General features: G+C 38.0%; 1 protein-coding gene across 1 annotated transcript in view; it reads right to left on the bottom strand.

Moving 5' to 3' along the window:
• Positions 1-1,121: 1,121 nt before the first annotated feature.
• PRUNE2 (prune homolog 2 with BCH domain) overlaps positions 1,122-25,027 on the bottom strand; it is a 111,309-nt gene continuing 87,403 nt past the window's right edge. Inside the window, exons 10-19 of the mRNA XM_086629911.1 lie at positions 24,582-24,782; positions 19,889-20,065; positions 14,627-14,729; positions 11,013-11,144; positions 10,771-10,857; positions 7,298-7,396; positions 5,176-5,211; positions 4,616-4,654; positions 3,042-3,089; positions 1,122-1,143 (exon numbers count right to left, since the gene is read on the bottom strand). Coding sequence (XP_086486037.1) covers positions 1,122-1,143; positions 3,042-3,089; positions 4,616-4,654; positions 5,176-5,211; positions 7,298-7,396; positions 10,771-10,857; positions 11,013-11,144; positions 14,627-14,729; positions 19,889-20,065; positions 24,582-24,782 — 944 coding nt within the window. The remainder of the gene's footprint in view (positions 1,144-3,041; positions 3,090-4,615; positions 4,655-5,175; positions 5,212-7,297; positions 7,397-10,770; positions 10,858-11,012; positions 11,145-14,626; positions 14,730-19,888; positions 20,066-24,581; positions 24,783-25,027) is intronic.

The raw sequence follows: 25,027 nt of genomic DNA, 5'->3' as shown, positions 1-25,027 counted from the left end.
TAGGGGAAGAGAGACTGCAGTTATTTTCCAGTGAACATGAGGACTTACACTGCAAGCTCTTTTGTGCCAGTACACAGGACAGCAGCAAACAAGAAATGCTTAGGGTTTTTCCTTTTCGTGTTTCTACTGCTGTGTTCTCTGACACAGACAATAAACTGCATTGTAATACTTTTTTTTTAATAGTAGATACACTTTGAATAATACTTTCACATCTATTCCTAACGAATGAGTGTGACTCCAAACTACAGATTTATACATTTAACCTGCAGTTGTTACTAGGAAATACTTGTTTCTATTCATAGCATTAATAGGCTTTACAATTGGAGTTAGGATGTCATTTGAAGACTCATAACTTAAAAAAAAAGTTCTGGAAAACCAACAATAACAAGCCAATGCTCCAAGGCTTTTAGAATATATGACAATCACTTATCAGATTAGCTGCTTCTATAGAAACTATCCCTAAAATAAAGATACTAAACTAAATTATTAAAATAAAATTAACTTCAGTTACTCATTTGTCCTCTAGGAAGTCTATTTGATGACTAATTGTTATTTTTTCAGTATATTAGCCTTTTCTGTGACCAAATAAAAAAGTCATGAAATGACAGCATTAAATGAACATGGAAAGGCTTTTCAGACAGACAAATTCAAGAAAGTCCTGCATCATTTCTAGCCTTATTTTTAAAAATAAAGTTGCTGCTGCTCTGTGACACAACCAAGCTAACATTTATTGTAACAATAACTATTCTGTTCAGCTATGCATAAACATGAATATGCCAAAGACAAAAATGAAACAAAACTTGCTCATGAGGCACACTGTGGGCGAAATGATATCCCTTTAAACAGAAATTGCACACACACACAGAAACCAATGCTAGATGATATAGCTTTCCTAACGAAAGCTCTATTTCTGAAAACAACACAAATAATCAGGCCCCAAAATCTGCTGTTTCCATGGCAACAGGATTGGCTCTTTTGGTCTTCTTGAATTGCTGAATGACACGGAAAAATCATAAACCAAACAAAATTAACCCGAATTGCCTGTTGTACACCATGGTCACGGGTGTCTGGGTGATGAAAATCCAAGCAAACCCTCTTCAAACGCCTGGCAGCGATGCTTTTTATTTCAGGGTCATGTCAATGCTATATGTTAAAGACAAAAAAACAAACACAACAGAAGAACAAAAAAAAGAAATCACTATGCAATACATGACTAGTCATTTCCCCAATCTAGAGCTCCCACAAGGTGTTAAGCATCCTCATTTCTCAGTTACTTAAATGCATTGGTGTCAAATAATTTACACACATCATGTACTATATATGAAAAATAGAACCCTTAATAAGATCTGTTACTGGTTTATTGAAATTAATAACTACATCCTGGAAATTCCAATCTGAAGTAGACATCAGATGTGGAGAGATCTGCTGGTGTTATGACACCACAGTGTGACAAGATAAAAGTGCCTCTAAAAGGGTTTCTAGGAGTACAGTTTTGCCATTTAGTACAAAGCACATGCCATCAAATACTTTAGAAACATTCTTTAGAAGAAGTTGTCATCATAAACATTGCATAAAAATACAATCTTCCTCACAGAATGCACAATTATTTAAAGCACTCTCAATATTTATGAACTGTTACAGAACATACAGGGTTCTTCACTGTAAATTATTTAATAACGATTTTTTCTTTTCTAAAGTCATGAGGAAGTGCAAGAAGTTGAACACAAGAAAGCATGACAATAGACAAAAGCCTTTGGAATAGATATGAAAAAGACAACAGAAGCAAACTAAGAGCTGGGCAGACTCCAGAGAGGTTTCAGCAGAAAGCACACAGAAAAGTCTATGTAAAACTGCTGTTATCATTGTGGAGGCATTTACATGGGAAATCCTACTTCCTGAAGAAATGACACCAGAAATGATGGATATGACCACAGGAAAATTATTGCCGCTTCTGAAGAGAGATTCATATTTATGCAGAGAAAACAAATAGCAGGAATTAGCATTGATCTGGCCTCAGCTATATTTATTTAAGCTAAACATAAATTCTCTTCTCATATGTTTTTTTGATGCCCAGCTTCTTTTGAGAAAAACAGGAAAATTTTTCAAGCCACCAAAAGGCCAAAATCATAAATAAATAGTCTTAAACATGTTATTTATTTTCTGTTCTCATACTTTAAAAAAAACAGTTCTCATATTGACTCATTATAGAACAAACAATGCCTGAGGAAAAAAAAAAACACTTCAAGACATTTTATGTCAGCTGCTCTAGGAATCATCAATATTTAGCTTCTTGTTCTAATATACGTATCGGGTATGACACTGTGATAGTTCACCAGAGTGCAATTTTGCATTTCTAACAATGAACTGCTCGTGCTCCTGTGACACACTGCAGCTACAAACACTCTCACTGATGCGCAGTGAGAGCCGTGCAGGGTTTTCCATTTGCACGCTTCAGTTATGGGACCAGACAGGGCAACAGCATGCTAGAGGACTGATACATTCTCATTTCTAAGGGAACCAGTCTAGCTTCGAAAGGAGGAGCCATAAAGATGCTGGAGATTTAGTGAGGGAAATAACTAGGAAAGAAGCTGAGAAGAACAAAAAGCAAAGAGAAGGAAGACATCAAGAGCACGACCCAGAATTCTAAGTAAAATACAAGACTTCTTAATCTCTGAATGGGAATGGCAAGTTTACCACTTTACTTTTAATTGAGGATAATGCATGGGACCATCTTCACTCTGATCACTTTTCTATCTGTTTTTCACATCACTTAACCTGAATACTCTCAGACTAACAATTCTATCTGTCTCTGCTTGGAAATGGTGGAGGACACTTTAAGCACATCTGCAATGCAAATATAATAAATCCTAACTTCAGTGCTTTTTCTGCTTGCGTATGTTGAATCAAGTTCCTGAAAATAATGATAAAAGCATTTACGTCTCCAAAAAAAGCTTTATGGAGTCTACCCAGCCTCAGTTTCTAGAAGCGTGGTTGTAAAATAATGTTAAAATGTAATGACAGTATTATGCATAAATTCTTACTCCTGCTCCACTGAAGTCATTTCTGGATCATTTGAGAGGCAGCTAGTTCTGGGTACAAGGAAAAAGAGGTAGTAGTAAACATTTCTTCTGTATTCATTTCTCTTTTTAAATACAACGTCAAATTTGGGGGATGTAATAACTAACTGTAGTGAGTATCTTTGACAGCACGAACACACAAACATTATTGATAACAATGTAGTGAGCTTAGTTCCTGCAACACAAATTAGTTTGGGTAATACATTTTTAAGTTATTTCTTTAAATTGAGGGAGGGAAATGCACTACAGTGACTTTATACATCCAACAATAACAATAATTAGTGGTGCCTCATATGAATGTTTAGTTCCCCTTTCACTTGGTATGCTGCAGCCTGCACTCTTTTAAATGAAAGGAATAACAAGAAAGCAGCTTTCTTCCAGAGAGTGTTCATTGTCGTATACTACAATACACTTGAAAATGTTTGAATAGAAGGGATAGTGGATGCATTACAAGGTTGGGTGGGCCTCTTCTCTTCTGTTTAACAAAATATTCACGTGGTATCAGATAACTACTTATGTGAATTTATTGCTTTTGAGGCAATCTAAGAGCTAGAATCAAAAAGCAGTGGCCAGAGTATCGGATATTTCTCTGTGGCTGTTTTGAAAGCTAATCTCAGGAGAACTGGAGAAAAATGCGTACTGCAAAAGAAGAAACTTTAGAAAAAATACAACAAAGAAAAAGTGGTAAGATGACAAATCTGCAGTGCACAAGCTAAAGGAAGGAGATTGAAAAGAAACTTCAAAACCTCAAAATCTTTGGTTACAAAAAGCACAGGGAAAATGTCATACTAGAACCAATAAACACAGCTCCCTTCTCTGGAATCGTGTGTACGACACACATGTGAAAAAAGTGCACTGGATACTTTCGAAGCTCTGCTCAGTGAGCCAAGGGTTGTGTCCCTCCAGGTAAGGATTTGTATGGTACTTTACACCATACTGCCTCATTATGTTAAAGCCAAAGCACAGAGTTACAAGTTTAAGGTATCTGATCATCAGTTGACACTGATTTATTAAGTGACCATAGACAATACAATATTATTAATTACAACAATTACAAGTACTAATCCACCGTCCCATCCAACCAACACTGGAAAGACAGGAAAAGTTATCTACCTACTTTAACTGAGAACGAGGTACAATAGCTATCCCTAACTTAGTAAATTGTGAAAAACTATTTTTAAAAATAAATACCTCCTAAAAACTTTATGAATCATCTGACATAATGGGTGAAGGGTAGAAAATGTTTAACAAACAATTTTCATGCAGTAAAAAAGTGATTTCAGTCCTCCCCATGACTATAGAAACAATCACCAAAAAGTAGCAAAAATGTTTTTATAGCGTAAGGGTATGATTACTGCTTACTGAGACCCAACGGTACAAAAGCAGGCTGCTTATAGCGAGAGGGGAAGTCAATTCACAGATGTGGCAACTTACACAGTAATTGAAACTATGAGCTGAGTGCTGTACCAAACACATAATGTACTACTCCTGTGAACCAAGTAAACACCACGCCAGCATCGAGCTGAAAGCTATCTTACTTAGCTGTTTCTGAAGTTTCCCTCAGCTCTTCATCCAGTCTGCATGAGCAAAAGTTATTGATATAAAGAAACAAAGAAGCAAGCAGAGCATGAGAGAAGCAGAGCAATCACAGAGCAAAGAACAAATACAGTACATGCTTCTAAAAGAGGTGCCCAGTACTATGCACTGACCCTAAAGCTCTTCAGTTCAGTATGATACCATTTATCCTTGTGCTCAACCCACCTTTAATTTGTAGCTCCCTAATTTGAGCTCATTTGGAGGCAGAAACATAAAAGCAGCAGGGATCTGAGGCATGCCCAGTGGACAGAGCTGAAAGCGTTCAGTTTCTCCATCAGATAGTATTAAACTAGCTGCAGCCTGGGCCAAGTCAAGGACATTTACAGTTGAGTAAGTTTTATTTGCAAGGGAGGCTGATCTCAACAGCTTGAAGGGGAAAGTAAGATTCCACATCACTGCAAGTCCTCTCTCATTCAGCTGTTGAGGTCGCCCGCAGGCGAAAGGCTGTCACAGAGATTCACTCCATTACGAGCAGCAGCACAGGCTAGAAAGAAAGTTTTACCTCATTCTTCTCTTAATACACTTCTCTTCATCATACCTTACCGGGTCAGAGTGGGTGAAGGAAGAGAAAAGATGTACAAGTTCATACAATACAACAGGCACGTCGTACCCCACTTCAGTAAAAACTATCAAACAACTGCACAACCCAAATCCTGCCATAACCCTACGGACTTTCTACAGGTGAGACTCCTCATGGCCATTGTGGTATTTCTGTTCTTGCCAGAGGAGCAGTTATGAAGCTGAAAGCTCAATTTTATTTTATTTTGCTACAGGAATCTTTCTCAACTTGCAGCAGAAGGGAAGCTATCAGCTGAACACTGCTCTTCTCCCTGTGGCGTGGGAACAACCCCACACAGTGCCTTGAAGGCACACACCCACTGAATCTTCGTATCACAACATCTTGAAAATGCTGGCCACCAATGGGCCCACTTGACACCTTTCTACTTTTTTCTGCAGCAAAATCATGATCTCTCCTCTGTCTGCTGACGACATGAAGTAGGCAGTTCCCTAAAATTTCTTAAGCTCCAAGTCCTAAAGTTTCTTTGGTACTGGTGCTGTGATGATTGTTTCACCTTTGATCGGAGAGGTGAATAGACTTTCCAAACAGCTTTCAGTCTACAGGGAAGAAAAGATACGTGTAACAAAGATGTGTGTCTTGCTACAGACAGTCTAATGGTAGAAACAGAGATACACGCTGAGTTATGAGGTTAAGGTCTGTGTCAGAGAGAGCTACAAGAAACTAAAATGTTCACATGAATCAAAAGAGGAATGGAGGGAAGGAGGAAGGGATGGAGGTAGGATGAAAAAATTTTAGTGATGTTAAGATATTCTAGACATCTCTTTATCAGGTGACCAACGACCTCTGCGCTCCACATTCTTAGCATCACTCCACCTCTAAAAAAGTTGCAGCAGCAAGTAAATCTGAGTGAAAGTCCCTATGATCCCTGATTTCACAACTGTAATTTACTGTTTTCACAAGTGCCACTGCAAGAACTGAGCTTCCCAGTTGCTCCCTGTAATTACACCACAAGTATCAGAGCAACCACCAGCCCGATGAAGGAAGTTATACTGCTTTCACAGCTGCTGTGAGGCAGGTGTGAAAACTCCTGCCTGGGTTGAAGAGATCTATGACAGCTTCAAAATAAGTGTTCTTCATACTTAGTCACTGACAAATCATAAGGAAAAGATAATCATACTTGTGTATTTACTTGTCAAAATACTTTCCAGTACAGAATATTTGCCTCTTCAAAAAACAAGGATAAAAAGCATTAAAAAAAAACATTCCTGAACAGCTTATCTTTTTAATAGTGCCCCACACGAAAACCATCAATTTTGAAGGTTTTCAATCTTGGTATACCGTTGCAGTTTTTTTGTTTTCAGGTCTGAAAAAAGCCAGTTGAGACAAGCAATTCAAATCAACTTCCTACAATTTTTTAGCAGGTATCTTTCTTTTAGAAATACCTGCTCTTAAAAAACCTTTACACATAAGAAGCAAGAACTGAGACACTGTCTTTCAGTGGTTCTGGGTTAAACCATGAAAATCAACAAGATATGGAACAGTGAACCTATGGACTTCCAGCGGCCTTCTACTCAACAGGGTATCTTTGAATTCTTGTTTCAGTTCAAAGCTCTGTATGAGTAAAAACTAAAACCATTTTTACTTAAATAAGTTCATAACTTCATAAAAGTTATGAAAAAATATAGCATAGGTGATATCTGTGGAAGGATTAAATTTTTTTTCCTATTTTCTTTTTGAGTTGCAATTAGTGAGTGAACGGTCTGTTACAATTTGGATTATATAGTCATAGGGTTGATGAAGGGACTCTGAGCCTTAAAGCTTTTCTTCATTTTAACAGCAACATCATTTGGTCCAGTACAAAACCCTTCTCTTCCTATAAACCCTGGTTCCTTAGATGTATATATTTATTGTGTTTCGTGTTTCAAATATGCAGTGTTTTCCCGCTTCTGAGTTTGACAGTGGAATTTTTGTGGAACACAACAAAAGTATTTGTAACAATATCAGAAAGGGGCTTCCTGTTTTTCTTACAGGCTCTGAAGACTATTATCCATTTGTGGAAATAGTTTCCATTAGAACAAGTACATGCTTAGTGTACATCACTTACTTGACAATACTGTCTGGTATGTTCACGTATTCCATTGGAATCATCTCACGAAGCTCTGCCAACGTGTTGACGTACTGTATCTTACTGCTGAACTTAGAGCTGAAACACAGAAACAACATATTAATTGACTTTCCCCCAAAATATTTTACAATATATTAAAAAAGAGAAGGCATGTACTTAATGTATTAAATAATTAAGCATTTTGTTATTCATATTTCAATTACAGAGTTCAGCTGATCAGGAGCATACCTGAGTTCTAGTGACATTGAAATCAAGACCAGATCTTTTGCTGTTCCTTGCTTAGGCTCAATCACAGTATTTAGGACATTATAGATTGCAATGCCTATATACTAGGCAATGTGATTAGTTTTACAGTTTGAAGGAGATATATCAAAATTCTGAAAAGAATCAATCCCCTACAGCATACTTACACGTAAGAAGAGATGGGAAGCATTCACTTAATGCGGTCATGATGAATTAACATCACGTGATCATGACGAATTAGTGTTCATATTTGACACTGATTATCAATCAAATGTAACAAAACTAAATTTCCTCATTTGTTTAGATAAGTACAGATCTGCTCGTGTATGTGCACGGCTATTCTTACTGCAGGGCCTTATTATGAGGAATTACTTCCCTGGTTTATTTCAGCTGTGCTACATGATCCTTTATTGTGTTTGAGAAATGATCACTCAGAAAAACGCTAAATTGTTCAGAAAACACACTTAAAAAAATACGGCCATTCACTGGTCTAACCTGAATTATGTGGTATGTATCAGCTTGTGAGAAATGCATCTATCTTTCTCATTTGACTCACAAAGCAGTTTTCCAAACTTAGATCTGGTCATACCTAGACAGTCTTTTAACATCAGTAACAGTGATGAAAGCACATTGTTCGTAAACGTTCTTAAGTGTAGGCCATAAAAAACAGAACATATTCTTCCTACTTACTGCTGATTTGACAGTATGACCAGACAATATGAAGCCTCTGAAATATCTCTGAGCAGAAGATTACTGCCCCTCCCCTTACCATAAATATAGTCCTAATGAGGTAAAGCGAGACAACTGAAACAGGAATACATGAAGGTACTGTGAACAGTAGTTTAAGCTCATTCATTTTAATTTATCTCTGTATCAGATTAGCATCACTAGGCATACACACGGGAGCAGGCCAATGCTGACATTTTAAGATGCACGAATACCTCACAATTGTCCAGTCAAAGCTGTGATAACATACCAATAATTCTTAGCATTTTATCGAAAATGTTAATCATAGTCTGCATCATCTGAGCTGCAGCTAAAGTAACTAAGTAACTTGGCAAGCTGTAAGCCAATCAGAAGCTTCTAAAGACTGGGGGCAAGGAGGAGAAAACATTTTTTTTAATTCTTTCAAGGGTTAATTTTTCCAATTGAGGATTCTTCTGGGTCCACTAATTCCACCACAGTGATCGATTTTTGAGTAATTGCTTTATGTGGGAATCTGTGTACGCACATCCCAAATACATGACTGAAACAGTTAAGTCCTTGTTTCTTTCAGACTTTAGTGTAGACATGCTGCCTATAGTGGTAAACTTCCTGGTATTTAAATATTTCCATCAAATGCCAAATATCTTTCACAGACACTTGCTGTATGAGAAATCTAATTTCTTACCTAACACAGCTAAGATGAACTCTAGTGTGAATATCTGGTCCATAAAGAGTATCTGGGAGATATCTTTGCAACCACTAGCTCTTTCAACCTGTGTACTCAGACAACTGTTGAATGTTTGTCAGTGAAGGTAAGTCCCAGACTCCACTGAATGACCTTGCCAGTTTTCAAGGCACACCCTCAGTGACTTGACTGTCCCTTGCCTTTCTGTTGTCTTTCGGTTTCTTGATTCCTTCTGTTTTGCTCCACATCTCAGCTGAAATAAAATTAAAATTATGTTGCTCGTGTTTAGCTATCTCATTGAAATCTCTGCTTGCCTTGGGACCAATTCATTTCTTGCCCTAAATTGCCACTGTGCATGTCAGTGGTTTGGTGAACAGCTCCCGGCTAGCAAACTAAGCTACAGCCATCGGCCTTCAATCAAATCAAGTTTCCATCTCCTTGCACTGCATTTTACTGAATTGACTCTGTTTTCATGCCTCCCAGAGTTTTTTACTCAGCTTTCTTGTAGTGCTTTTCTGTCCTCTGTGAGGGTTTAAATATGTTATGTCATCTTCCACAAAAGTCACATTGGCCATGTGTCCTGCCCACCTTTTTTCAGCTCCCATTTGCACTTCACTTTCTTCTTGCACAGAGACCCAATCTACCTAGCTAAAATGGACAGTTTTGACTGGTCTCCATTGTATCTGGTTTTGTACTGTTAATTTGCTTTGCCAGACTGTTTAGAGTGAATCTTTTCTCCTATTTGGCAATCCAAAATCTCTAGTCACTGCTGCTCAGTAGGGTCATTCTGAATAAATGACTAATGAATTGAAACAGGCATGGCATATTTGATTTTTTAAAATTTTACTGCCTACCTTCCGTCTGGGAGCAAATAGGATGTCAACAGAAATATCCCAGACATAAATGCAACTCAGTGAATCCCCGTCATTACTGTTGATAACTCCAAGTATTGTTTCCCTGTTACTCTGATATTTTTGATTGTCAAAAGTGGTGTTAAAGACACCACGTATGAAAGAAGCAGCTCCATTACGATCCTCTGCCTGTCGCACTTTGGCAGAGGTGGGAGAACTCGTGTGCTCCCCCATCCTGATGTTACCCTCTCAGGACAGAGCACCCTGTGACAGACACCCCCAGTGTCCTCATCGGCAGCCCGGGGCCCAACCTCTCTGATATCTCTCATGACCTATGTTATTCACTGTGGCTTTTGTAGTTGATGCTTCTTCTCTTTCTCCCACCTGTCAGTCTGCTCTCCCTGACCTCAGGATTTCAACTGCATACTTGCCCATCTTCTTCAACAACTTGTGAGGCCTTCAGGGTCTGTAAAGTTTCCTTGCTTTTTTACTAATCAAAGCATTATTTTTGGTGGCATGAAACCATTTTCGAAACCAGGACTCCTATGCATTGAAACAGCTCAGGATGCTGGCAGTCCTCTCCCATGAGTGGCAACTAACTTTTTTTAAACCCAGAATTGTAACTTAATCTTGCCTTGCAGCCAGGATTTTTTTAATGAGGTGATTATCATTACATTTAGGCCCCTTTTCTACATGCCTCTTAGCTGGGCTTGGAACAAAGACAATTTTAAGGCACTAAATTCCCAGTTCTGCGTACACATACAGGTTTAGGATATCACATTTAGGATGTCTGCAACTAAACTCTCATATAAATCACGGGTTTTTTTCTGCTTACTTTAGGAAAGTCAACCTCAGCCATCAAAATCCCAACATGAACTTCAGTGAAAGATTAACACAGCCATGTTTGCTGATTTAGGGTGCTTCTCTATTCTTAGGGACATAGAAAATAATTGGTGTTCACTACATACCTTATAAAAGGTCGTGTCACAGCCAGAATTGTCCTGATAAACCATGATGGATGAACAATTATAAATGATTTCAAATTCTTCCGTAATCTAATTAAAAAAGAAAGAGTTTTAAAAAACAAGCAAAGAAACAAAAACCCACAAAAGATACAGAAAGATCATATATGGTGAACACTGTCATACAGGGAGTAGCAGAAATAGACAGTGTTTAAAATAACGGCTGGGGAAAGGAAAATACTACTCACCGTCGATCAATCATCTGGTAACATTTTTTCATCCAACCCAGTCCAGGCATCCTCCTTCTTGGTGTTGCTCCATTCAAGTAGACAATCATATAGTCTTCAGCTACCATCAGCTCTAAGGTACTGATTACATAGCTGATAAAAGTACAGAAGTAAGTGAGCATTACATTATTTACATTATCCACTTAAGCCCAAACTAAATCAGTCTGCTAAGAATAAATTAAGGCAGACTAAGCACTTTATGACAAGACAGTGCTTTCTTTTCCTTTAAACCAATGCAAACATTCAGCAGTAGTCGCCATGCTTCCTGTAGATGTATAACTAGAAAACCACAGTCTTGTCTGCATCTTCTGAAATATGTAATTTCCTTACATGGAACACATTTTCATAGTGAGTTTTCAAATCTCACAGGTGACTTTGCTTTTCCTTAAAAGGGCATGAAATCATGAGATTTTGCAAGAGAGAGCATGGCAGGACCATGTGAAGTGCCAGGAACTTCTGAGCTTAACTGCTGAGAAACTCCACTATTTCAGTCGCTCAATGCAAAAATAGTCAGGAGAAGATACTAGTCTGTAATTCTTGTGATCCTCACACTACTGCTACCGAGTTTGTGGCTGCAACTACAAACACTTTGAATCTCAAGGCTAATAAAACTCGACCATCAACCCGCCTTCTGATGGGACAGAGCACTCCATGGCATCACTTCATGTGGTGAGTAAAACACTCCAAACACTCATTAAATTCCTCAGCTCGTCAAGGAGAATTAAGACAGAAGAGTGTCACAGGAATGTTCAAATTATTCTCTCTACTATCCAGCCCTAAGGCATGTCTATGTAAAGACTACAGTGAAAAACCACACATTAAAAACCTGAATGCCTGAGTGCCCTCACTACAAAATGCACCTTTATCCCTGAGCATAATGGCCCTTTTCACAGGTGTATGGGAATGACTCATGATCTAATCTGGCCCTTAAATTCCTTAAAATGCAGTTTCTTTAAAAGAAGAGTAGGAAATCTAGTTCTCACCAAAGAGAGTGATACTCTACCTGGGCATAAAGTAGGCAGCCGTTAACTGACCAGTTCCATGCATTTTATAAAACCCATCTAAATGACCACTCACTCAATGCTTTTCACTGCTCTCTTTCTCACCTTGCAGTTGTGCATTCCTTGCTTTTACCTGACATTTCTAAAAAGCTCACGTCTAACAGTGAAATATCAAAGCGAGAGATTGTATAGAGATTCTGAAGCAAAAAGTTTAATTTAAGTCAACCTAGTGACTGTTTGACAGGTTATGAAATTAGCCCTTCCCATAGCACACATTTAATGCTTTAAAGGCATTTAGACACTGAAACATACAGAAAAGTGTGTATAATTACTTCAGAAAACACTACAAGTCTTTCAGCTACAGAAACAGAGACAGTCTGAAAAACGTCTATGTTCGCCTAGGTGCAAAGGGAATTGTGAATATTATGAATAATCAGTTATAATAAGAACAATCATGCATATTTCTCATTAGGAATGGGAAGAGTATTATGACAAAAAAAAATCTGCTAGTTTTTTAGTTAGATCTCACATCTCCTGTACTTTCACTCAACAGCTCTTATTCACTGTGGGTTGAATTCAGTCATTTGCCATTTTATGGATGCTGAGCTCTCTTGCAAACTTTACCTAACAGGTAATTTCTTTTTATTTGAAGAGATGGACAGAATTTTTCTCATTGACTAGAACAATTCTTTTGCTCTGAAAGCAAGAAGTGCTGGTTTTGAATTTCCAAGTGTAGTTTTTCAAGTTGTGAGTCTTTTAAAAAACTTTTAATCTCTCGACTGTATCAGGCAGCCACAAATGAAACAGCAGAATTTTTTGTGTGGATCTATCTCATCATCTGAAGAAGTGCTGTAGAAGATGCTGTCTCAAGAGTTTTAGCTCAAACCCAACTCTTCAAAGACAGTTCTACAGGATAAGTCAAGGTAACAAATAGGAACAAGGTAACTGGAAATGTGAAGGGAATCCAGAAGGGAAAGTAACGTCCAAAACTCACGAACAATTGAGGACACCTGACAATCAGAAACTAGAAGTGGTTTATATACTGCAAGTGCACTATTATATACCAGAAACATGCTGTATAAAAAATGAGATGAGATTTAGCGATTTGCAGGTCTCTCCAGACCCCTATAAAATTAAATAGTAAAGAATTCACAAATATTTAAATATATCAGTTATTGGATATGTTGTACACCGTCACACGTCCTCTGTTGCAATGCAATTAATAGGCCTGTAACTGAAAGAAAGGGATGATCTGGTCTTCCCTTTTTTTGTTGTCACAGAGAACCATGAGCCTATAAAACTGAAAATCATCTGAACTTTCACAGCCAACCTGAACTCTCTCTTATACTACTACCCCAGAAGAACACAGTGAATTATAAAATTGACTTTGGCAATATCCTCAAGTGATGCGGAGAAGTCTCTCTAGGCTTGAAAAGGCTTTCTCTGCAAAGTCAATTTACCACCAGCTCTATCTATGAACAAGGGCCTTGGGTGAAGTCAGAGAACAATTATTTAATGTCATCACGGTTACTCTCAGCTTTGCTCCCTAGTCACCAAGTCACTGTAGTAATTCGTCCCGTCTAAATCACTGGGCATTGCGAAAACCAGTTACTGTAGAAAATCAGTTACTGCAGATAGCATGGGGGCTCTTAGAGGCTCTACCAGACAAATGTCAGCAGTTGGTCTGACCTGAAACTAATGCATTCAATCTTTTTTTTTTTCACACATAGACACAATGTTGAAGGCATTGGCTGTCACCACATCCATCCTCAAGGACTGGAGTTTTAGAGAGACTGGGACTGTGCTCTTGGTGTCTTGTAAGCTGCAAATGGCAAAGGCCAGGCCTCTGCTGGATTTAGAAATGACTTGGGTTTTAGCACAGAAAATGCTGGAACCATTGATTTTTTAACAGCTGCAAGTAGAAGTAGCTGGAGGCACTTCAGGGAAGTGCCGCCTCCACATTTTTTGGCTGCCAAACCAAGTCGCTATTTCGAGTAATTTTCATGTCATAAATTTGGGTTCACGTGGTCAAATTTGTGTCCTGTCTAACTGGCCCCTGCCACTTATAACTGAAGCAGAAGCAGCTGGAGTCAGGAAAAATATGAGCCGTTTGTGTCAGCAACTGTCATTTGTCCTGTATTTTTAAAACAAGTGTCATAAAGTGGTCCTGTGACTCCTAAACACAGCCACAGCATATATAAATACACATATATATATATATAGACAGTGACACATCATGATACTATATAATAAATAATGAACACTCTGGTGGCCTGCTGATTGTTCTCAGCAAGGGCTGGAAATCACTAGTGAAACATAGCCATGAAGATACTGCATTCCTTGACATTTAGGGAGATACTACAGTCAGATTTGGTCCTGACAAATACACCTTAATTTGGGACGGCGTGTAGGTAAAGAATATCAAAATAATACTCCGCTGAGGAGTATTTTTAGTATTATTGGTATCTTTCTAATGACCAAAATTACCTCTTAATTAAAGACAGGTTATCTCTCACTACATAATTGCGAGTACTAACTCAAAAGACACTGTCACATTGCTCACATATCACTCACAGGAAAAGATTTTCCATTACATAGTTGTAATCAGCTCGACTGCTGTCTGGCAAGAAGCATGCTGCAAACACAATGATAGCATTCAGACCATCACCATAGTATCCTGTGGAAAAAAAGAAAAGGCATTTTTATCTTTGTCAAAGGCTCTTAACAAGAAAAATTTAAAAAGAAATCCCAAAGTCTTGGAATAGAGTGATTACGTCTACTGCTGAAGAAGACTGAAAATGTACAAACTATCATAAATGATAAGGAAGCAGAACAGTCAGTTACGTCGAATTCCTGAAAAACATGCTTAGCACAACTATTAGTAAACTTTTTATACAGACCAACAAAAAAACCTTATTCTACTTTGTAAGTAATACAATCTTGTCTGAACTCCTGGTTCATTGCATCTCTACAGTAACCAGGTTCTGAATGCTCACCACAGACTGAGCAATAGAGAGCTAAAGAAAATATCCTACATTTGTTACCCTGCATCTTTTGAATGATGTTTCACAAAGTCTCACAATCTAATCTCAGTTGGCTTGTGCAGCTCCAATGGTCTCAGAATATTACAGTTATGACTGCACTCACTATACCTTACAAGTTCCCGGGGATCAGTTAAATCCTTTGCTGTAAGTTTTCTACAATATATTTTTTTACCTTGGACACTTCAGTTGTCCAATACTGGCATTCCCTGGGCTGCATCACTGCTTAACGATAGCTATAAAACCTCAAAGCTGCAGCACTACCATTCTGGGGACTTTGACAGTTGCTGGTTACCCAAATGAAAATATTAATTTTTCATGATGGATTAATGCTGGTTAATCTTCCCCACAATCTTCTGCAGCTACTACATTTCTGTATTGTTAATAATAAACACAAAATACTCCTGCATTTCAGTTGAAAGTTTTGTTTAAAAGACACATGCAATCAGAAGGCAATTTATAAAGATGCTGTAGAAATGATCGTAGGTAGAAGGCACTAATGATGCACAGAGATAGAAGCTGGATATACTTAGAGAATGAATTGAAAGCCTCTCAGAAGAGGCTAGGAGAAACTAACCATGAGGGAGAGATGATAAGGTTTGTTTGTGAAGGAAACCCACAGTCTCCCTCAGATATTGGAACGCATTCCCAACAAAATTAAAGGATAATACCAGCACCTATACAACACTTTCATAAGGAGATTTAGAGACTTTTACAGTGCTTTTTAGACACTAGAGAGCAGTATCTAAGCCTAACTCAAATACTCATAGAACTTCTTGCATTGTAGCTGGTCGAGCAAAGCAAAATTCCTTATGGAAAGACAGAGATAATACACAATCCGCGTGTGCTAACCAGGGATGAGTGAGAAACTAGTTTGTTTTCTCCTTTCTCACTCAACACCTAAACTGTCTCAACTAGCTGAAATAAGGATATGATGTTTATGTCAAGGAAGTAATTTCTTACGCAGCTTTGTAGACATCTTCAAAGAATACAGAATCCCTGCCAAAATGGGTGCTTTAAGGCACTTGCCCATGAAGTCTTTCACGCCAAGAACCACCACAGCTGATTAAAGTCGACACTATCCCAGTCATAAGGAGATGCATGGAAGTGCTCCTCGTTCAAGGCTCTCAGCTGTTCCTTAAAGGACAGGAAAACACCACCGCTTCCCCAGTTACAAAGGGGAACAACAGAAGGGTAAGTCTCTGAGAGAAAAATGTGCATGTCAGAGGTAAGTCTCCTGCCTCGAGCCATACTGTTTCAAATCAAGGCTTGGCAAAGCAACCTGCTGAAGGATGTTGGACTTCTTTCTTTCTGAATTTGATTTGGTATATTTGACTAAACATAACGCATTGGATAAGCTGAATACATATAGTTGATGGCAACACTGAGTTGAGAATGCCAGCTAGCCTAGACCTCATCCACTGAAGAATAATTTGGACACTGCAGGAAGCTTTCTGTCCTTAGCCTTGACTCCATCCTTCCAAGATCCTGGCATCTTTTGTCTTCCCTGCACTGTGCAGTAGCTTTTATTCTGGCTCAGAGGCCAAAGGCCAGATAAGCTACAGCTGGGCTCCCAGCACTAGAGAAGCCACCCTACAATGGCAGCCCAATGTATGTCCACTGTTTTCTCCAGTCCCACACGATAGTGTTGCTCTCCATTCTGTTAGAGGACATGAACTGGCAGAAGAGCTCAGGATCAGGGCCCAAGTTCAAGACAAAGGGCAATGTGGATATAAGCACTTTAAACCACGTGACATGGCATGGTGTGTCATACCTCCACCTCATGCTAGGATCCAGTAAATATGAACAGCATATCTGTAGGTATAGATACAAGTGATTGACTTCAGTGAAACGTCAAGGTGAAATTCAAAGAGTAGCATTGCATTCTCTAGCAAGCATGTACACAGAGAGGGGGAAGAAACTCCAATCCTGTCTTCAGCATCTTCATTTTTTAAGAGTTTGACAGGAAGGAACTACCAGTCTTCTCAAAAGAAACAAAGATAAAAGAACTCCACTTCCCACACTCATCACTTAATACTACACTCTGTTATGTTTCCATCTTCTCAATAGACCCCCATACTGCCAAAGAGCCAGTACACATTTCACCTATCCCATCCTAGCTCATCCCTTAGCTAAATCATTACAGAATAAAGCAGTATTTTTTTTTCCCCTCAGCTTTACAAATAGGGAGCAGACTTCCTGCTTTCCATGAATGTAAAAACCCTTTAAAGACTTTCAGGACAATTTATATCATGCTGTCATAAAGCAATCTGTCCAGCTGGCTCAGGAGTTTGGCAGTGAGAGCACATTGTGGCAGGTGTGTCCACTAAATTACACAGCACAGTTTGCAGTTCATGTAAAGCAAAATGATTATGTGCAGATGCCACCTAACAGAAGAAAAACCCACAGATAAATCTAAGCCACTTTTTCTTACACATGCTTGTAGACAAGGAATGTTCACCCACGAGAGATGTGCCTTTTAATTCATCACTAGAAGTCAGTAAAAGCCATTTGCCCAAATTCTCAGTCAGCCTATGTGAAGAGACAGATCTCTGAGAAATTTTTCCATCAACATATGCGGAAGGCAGTCTCACATGTAGACTGCCAAGTCTGCTCTCCCCTTTCCTATTTTGTGCCTACCATCTGCATTTGGTGTTATCTGTCATTTAAAGGGAGAAATGTTCAGCAGATCATTGAATCATCAAGAGATGTTTGACTCAACTTCCAATTAACTCATTTTAGTGAGACTCTGTTCTTAGTTAAAGGAAAGATTCCTGGCCCTCTAAAGCCCTCCGAAGATACTGAAGTATTGCCAAAGGGAATATCCTATAGAACAGGCCTAGCCGCCATCCTGTAGAAACTATTCTAGCTGTCCAAACTTTTCCCACGACTCATGCATCAAAATGAGTCATTTCCGCATCTTCAGTCTGCCACTTCATAAACACATAATTTAATCCAATCCTTAAACTCGTTTTGATATTTTTAGATTTCAGGCAAAATTTCTAGTGGTAGGCTGAAATATCGTGACATCTCACACCATCTCTTTTACAACAGCTAAGTTACTCACCAGCATCCATTCAAAAGTAAAGGACATATAATGTTTTTATCTTAGATTTGAGTGATCTAACAAAACAAGACGTCAGACATGTAAAATTTGAATCCTGATTGTTTCACACCGAGAACTGGGCTGGGTGATCTAGACTCCCACCGATAACTATACATTATTATGTACCTCATAGTTGCCATCAGAGATGTCTGCCACTGGATTTAGTCCTTGTTCAATGGTTAAGCAGTGCTGAATTACGAGCTACTTCTCCATGCACTAAAATGGACTGGTATTTATTTTTCATAAAAGCTGGTATAAACGTATACATCAGCATCTAGTAGGAACTGTATGTGGCAGTTTTCACCACAAATGTACCTAGACTAGTTTACAGCATACGAAAACCATATAAATAAACACCATTAGCAAGGCCTCAAAATATTTTATGTTTGTTTCCTAAATTATGCCATCTGTGTCTGTTTGCTAAACTGTGTCTGAGGTGTCACCACATTCATAAATCTTTCCTGGTGTTGTTATAGTGGGAAAATGCTTGGAGGTTTAAACATCCTTATTAATTCCAACTAAACCTTCTGCATACTGGCCGCTGTGAACATCTGTAGGATAGCATTTAGCTGCTTTTAATGTAAATGTGCAAATTTGAGGACCACATCCTCAGGTAATATAATGAAGCATAATTTATTTATGTCACTTTTACCAGGCAGAGATTCAATCCTGAAAATACACAGGAAACAATGATTTACTTTTAAATGGTATTACACATCAGCAACATTGTGACAGAAGCATCCTCATATAAACTCGCAAATCTTACTTCTGAGATGCTAAGTTACCTGACTCAGTTTTTGCAGGAATAGAACAACTCATCCTTACTTAATACTTCACTTAACAGCTGGCAAACAGTGTACCCCAAACATACAGAATCCAAAGATAATCTAAACCTACGACACCAAGGAAAAGGGACTTAAAAAGCTTTGTTTCATTTTCTTCCATCAATACCTATAGTAATATTTATCTATTTGAATTAATTTATACAGTAGTGTGTTAGTAACACCGGAACTACAAATCCTCTGAAGAGGTTAGGTAGAAGATGAGCAAGGAGACAATACAGCAAGCACATGAGGTCATTTTCCTACTTTAAATGTTTTCTTTGATATGCTATTTGATAATCATTAACAAATTACATGAAAAAAACATAGAACAGTTGCTGGTGAAATGCTATCTGCTGGCGACTGCAAATGGCAGAAAAATAACATAAGGATCTTAGCCAGACAAAAGGCAGCCCCAGGGAAAACTATTTTTTTTCTTTTGCCACTTTTCTTGTTTAGAGCTGTGCACCTACATACATCATTCAACAAATCACAGAGCATTATGCTTCCTCATGCAAATGTTTTTGCCAAAATCCACAGAATAAAGTTTTCAAAATTTTTTTTCTTCAGGACAAAAGTTTTTTCCTTACTCTAAGACAGTTTTAGCCTACAAAGACTAAATTGTCACAGACACCTGTGTGTCAGTTTATTTGTTGCTCCTGAAATTATTTTGTATTTAAAGCACTCATTAGTCATTGCCACACTGAATTTAAAGCTGAGTTGATTTCACCCATGGCTGAAAAATAAACTTTCTGTCCCGTTGCCAGTATGATTGAACTAAAAAAAGAAATAAATCATGCTCAATAAAGCATGAATTTTTAAAATCAAAATTTTTTTTTCAAAAAAAATGCATTCAGGGTTTTCCTACCTCCATGTGAAATTACTTTTTTGTAAGGTTCAATGACTTTCATATCAATTCTTTGTTCTTGTTCTCCAATAACCACTGTTCTCCATAACCTGTTGTCTTCTCGCTCCTCTTCAGCAGTGTACTCTGGAATCGATTCAGACTCCTCTTGAGAAGCATCCTTAGCAGCACACTGCTCTTCTGAAAAATAAAATTGTATATACTATACTATTTTCTCTGTTACATGCATTTGAAATGGATGACTAAAATAAACTAGATTTTTACAGCACTATCCTGGATCTGTGCTGGTAATAATAAGAGCAGAATTTGATCATCTAACAGTCAGTAAATAAGAAGTTTACATTTTTAAAAACTTTTCACCATTATGAACACAAAAAGAACAGCAGCAATTATCACTACACAGAATACCACCAAGGGATTTTTTCATCCAGTTAGTAAAACTGATCAGTTGCTCACTGTAGGCCTTTAAAAATCTTTGTGTTGCAGGTATGAGAGCTATACTAAAATGCAAAATAGGGAACTAAAAGCCAACAAAGCAATGCTTCTTGTCTAGAGAGTAACGACCACAGAGCTACAGCTTCTAAAGTTTTTCCCAGTTTGTCTCCAATCTCTTCACATCTGGCACCAGCAAATACGAAGAAAGCCCATCTTCCTCTGCTTCAGTCATGAGATAATGCTGACTCCTCATATACCTCAAGCAGAGTATTCACCTCCCTCGGTTGAGGTGAAATACCAGTTCCCTCCCAGAACTGAAGGACAGAGCAGCCAGGCAACCTTGCCTGCTCGTACCAGCACTCGTGAGAGAACAGGTACATTTAGTCCACAGACACAATGATCACAGTAAATAAACTGCATGGCTGACTACGAATCTCACAGCACAGCCTCTCTGCTGGATACTCTCAGTTTCAGAAAAGCTGCGAAGTAATGAAGAAAATCTACATTTCCATTGCACATTGACGAGATGGCTCTTAACAACAAATTTAACTGCATTCCAGTTTTTCAAACTTAATGGCTGGTTACAGAGAAAGTGACATGAAAAGTGATTCTGTCCACAGCTGGAATCATCTAATTTCCTTCTTTAGTTATTGTTACAACATACTGTTTTTCCCGTGTGGAAAAAAAAAATCCCTCTTTTGTACTATTATTTTTGCTGAAGCACCTTTGCCTTGTGGCTGTGTGCATATTATTATTTTATCTTCATAGTAAAGATTCTATACATTTTATGCATTACACATATTTGAAGTAAAAAATCCACTGTTCTTTTTCAAGTATTGTTCTGGCTCTGCAGTCGTAAGCAAAAGCAGAATTTGACCATGTAAGTCAGTGAGGTGAAAGTAAATAAAGATATAGTGAGATACATAATGACATACATGTGTGTACACAAAAAGCTGATCATACATCTTATTTGAAAATACCAAAGAGATCTATAAGAGTTAAGAATAAACCATTTTAATTGACAAGAAGTAAATAAAAGAATGTTTCAAAGAAGTCCTCAAACCTTTCTATGTATTGGTTTATCTTGGGATGCCTCTCTGATTAATGCTGCTTCTCGAACTACTCATACAAATGGAAGAATATGATCCTTAAAACATACCAGTTTATTACAAGAATTAAATCAATTACCTTTATGAAATCAGGAATAAGACAGTATACCACATTCATCTACACACATAGAATCTATGAGCACATACACATACACGTATACTGACTACTAATTTGTAGAACTGATTTCTGCATTAAAACCTATCAATAATTCCACCAAGTTTTTTTTTATCAAGGAATATCAAGTCCCTCAAAACACAACAAAAAAGCTTTGGACTTTATAGAAAAATATAGATTAGGTTGAGTATACATTTGTTGTCACAGAAGGACTAATGAAGTCTGAATTTCTACTGCTGCCTGTCTTGTATTTTCTGTCCCTAAAATGAAGTTTTATGAGGGAATAATACCGGCAGAAGGTCCCTCTCTGAGGTAGATCCTCCCATGTGCAACAAAAGCTGAGTCTATCACCAATTCTTTTCTTTACCTAATTCCTGCCTGCTGGAGTCTTGCAAGAAAGTACTAATATTTCACCTCCTACCTCACTACCTAACCAGCCAATGAGTTAAAACCAGGTTTGATTTTTTTGTTGTTGGTGGTGGTGAAACTGCAAATAATGAAAAATGATGAAAAGAGATTCTGATAAAACTTACAACGCTGGAACTGGCCAAACGAATTATTTTTTATAGAAACTGTACTAGATCGCCTCCTCCTGAAGAACTGGCTATGCTTTACTGCCTGGTGTGCTGATTTTGCAGAGAAAGATGCATCAGTGTGAAATTCAGAAAAGAAATAAACATCTGCAGACAAAATCAACACTCTTTTACACTGCAAATAACTCTGATTTGGGGAAGGCCTTCACCTATAGGTACATGCGGTTTTCAGAAATGTAATTGTTACGTTATCTAATGTAATAATCATAAAAAACTCCTTTCAGAAACATGAGTAGGTTCTGACAATGTTCAAATGCAAGGTATTCATGACAAAAAACCCCCTGTGAAACTGATGATTGACCAATCCCTAAATAAGTCAGGTGCTAGTTTAAGATAAGTACTTTAGTATTTCTGATCTCATCTATTTTCTTGCACATTGCAGTTGTGATCATTCTTTTTCATCATTCCTTTAACCAAATGAGTTTCAATATTTCTTGTGTGACAGAGCCATCGTTTTTCCAGTAATGAGGTAGACGCCTGAATCATGAAAACAGTCTTGCTCTCAGTTGCCTTTCACAGTTCAAATGGGCCTTCAGCAGTCTGAGCGTGACCAGCTGAAAATCACTGTTCTCTGCAGTCTCAGCAGCCGTGCCTTCTCAGTATTTATTTCCCCGGGTTTGACACAACAGTCTAGAAACACTGATTTCTGGGAGATTATGAGTGCTGATAACAGCAGAGTGACAGAAGTACAAAGAAAACGAAGACTGTTTACCATGTAAATAAACCATTCTGCACTAGGTCTTTCGATACTCTTAGCTATCAGACTCATGTAATATATAACCTACTTATTTTATTGTCAGCTTATTTTGATAAATGTGATTTTTTTTTTCCCTCTTCTACTACGTTCCTGGGTCATGTAAGTGGAGGACATTTTGTCAATTAAGTATGTCTAAAATCAAACTACACAACTGTAAAAATGTCACCAAAAACACAAGCACCTTGAGTTCTTCACTTAGGAGTTCAGGGAAACTTGTTCAACCTTACCAATTGAATAAATAATCACATATAGAAAGCAACAAAAACAGCTGGGGAGAAATGCTTGCCATAAATATAACTGCCACCGAAATCACTGGAGTTGAATTTATTTACTAGAGGGTTCAAAGGCAAAATTTGTTCCACTGCAGACAGAGATTTTTGCTCTCACACAGTGGTCACGACAGTCTAAAACTGCAAGCACACGCTGCTCGGTGTGTGAGTGTGTGTACGTGTGTTTGTGCATGTGTGTGTTAGTTTCAACCTTTGCTGCAAAACATTCTAACCATCAAGCAACTCATCATTATGCTCTGCATCTACCCATAAGGAAATCAGCCTTCTAATGAGAAGTGACATTAGAGACGCTCATGCATGATTGAGTACACAGTAATGCCTCTTTAGCAATAGCACTTAAACTGATGCAACTGTTCTTGTATGCTCGAAAGACCATACAATTTTTAAACTACAGTGACCGCACTAGCAATAGAGAATTCAAATGTGAGGGAAAATTCTTTTAAATGGCTTCATTTTTAAAGTTTCTTTCTGTTGTAGACTGTAAAATGGTCACACTCGTTTCCCCCTCAAATAGCTTATGATCTTTATGTACTTACATTAGTGAACACAGTTCTTGTATGGTTCTTAAGGCACTAGCAAAAAATGTGTGTTAACACTGTATTCTGTACATCATGAGGGTAAGTCAGTAAGACAACAATACAAAACAATTCTACATCACATGACAGAAAATCACTAACATGCAAAGGAAGAGTGAAGTATCCATCGTACACTTTGGTGTGTATACTACAACTAATGCTGCTGAGAAAGCATATTTAAATTGGCGGAATGAGGAATTCTGTTGTTTCACCACCTGAGCTAGCTTTATCATGCCATGCACACACCTTCCATGGCTCAGCTTTCCAACTATATATGGGAATAAAAAAAGACCCTTCTCACTGACAAAAGACCTCTATCACCATGCTGTACCTATTATTTCATTTATACATTGCAGGCTCTTTGGTGCGGCTTATGTCAGCCAACGTACTTTGCACGTGGTTACATCCCTAAGTACTACTGTTGTAACTGTAATCTAGAGCTGGCCAGAGTGGCATGAAGGTGCACTGAGCTACAGTGTTCTCCACAACGGACATCAACTGCTTTCTCCTTCTTGAACAATTCTTTTCAGGCAAGTTCTATGGTACTGGACAAAGGGCTTTGAATTTGATTCTGTCTAGGTAGCTCTTCTTATTTTATTTGATCAGCTCTACTGTTTCTTTCTGTAATCTCCATAAGTAGAAATGTACCATTTTAAACAGGGAAGAAAGGTTAAAAAGTAGCAGACAGTAAAAATACCTGGACACCTAACATTAACTCTCAAATGCTTTAACCATATTCATAGTCCGACAGACATGAGACTGATCACATAAGCAGTGAAGAAAGAAAGGGATGAACTCTACATTTACAATCTAGAAAGTTACCTTGTCCAGTGTATTCAAAAGAGTCTGCTTCATCAGGAGTGTCAAGGTCATCTACATTGATGTCGATTTCATCTGGTGTATCCAAATTATCATCGGAAAGTACAGATCCTTCACTCTGGTCCAAAGAGAGATTGATGTTTGGAGCAGTGAGCTTTATCCTTCTGGGATGGGAACCGTTAAGATCAAGAGAATTGGGAGGTTCTGAAACAAAAAGGAAGAAAGGAAGAACTTTATCTCCTTTGCATAAAATTAATCTCCTGCATACTTAAGAATCACCTTCAAACACACTGGGACAGATCAATTTTAGTAACACCAAGTCATTTAATACCACATAACACAAATATCAACATTAATATTTAAAGAAATAAACTAAGCATCTACAGGAATGGCAGATGTAGCTGGGAGCTTTTAAATTATGCAAAATTCAGATTCACATTTTTGCAATC

Source organism: Tauraco erythrolophus, chromosome Z, assembly GCF_009769465.1.
Source record: "Tauraco erythrolophus isolate bTauEry1 chromosome Z, bTauEry1.pri, whole genome shotgun sequence".
In the NCBI taxonomy this organism is placed as follows: Eukaryota; Metazoa; Chordata; class Aves; order Musophagiformes; family Musophagidae; genus Tauraco; species Tauraco erythrolophus.
The sequence above is the reverse complement of the archived record's forward strand: the minus strand, read 5'-3'. Positions and strand labels throughout refer to the sequence as shown.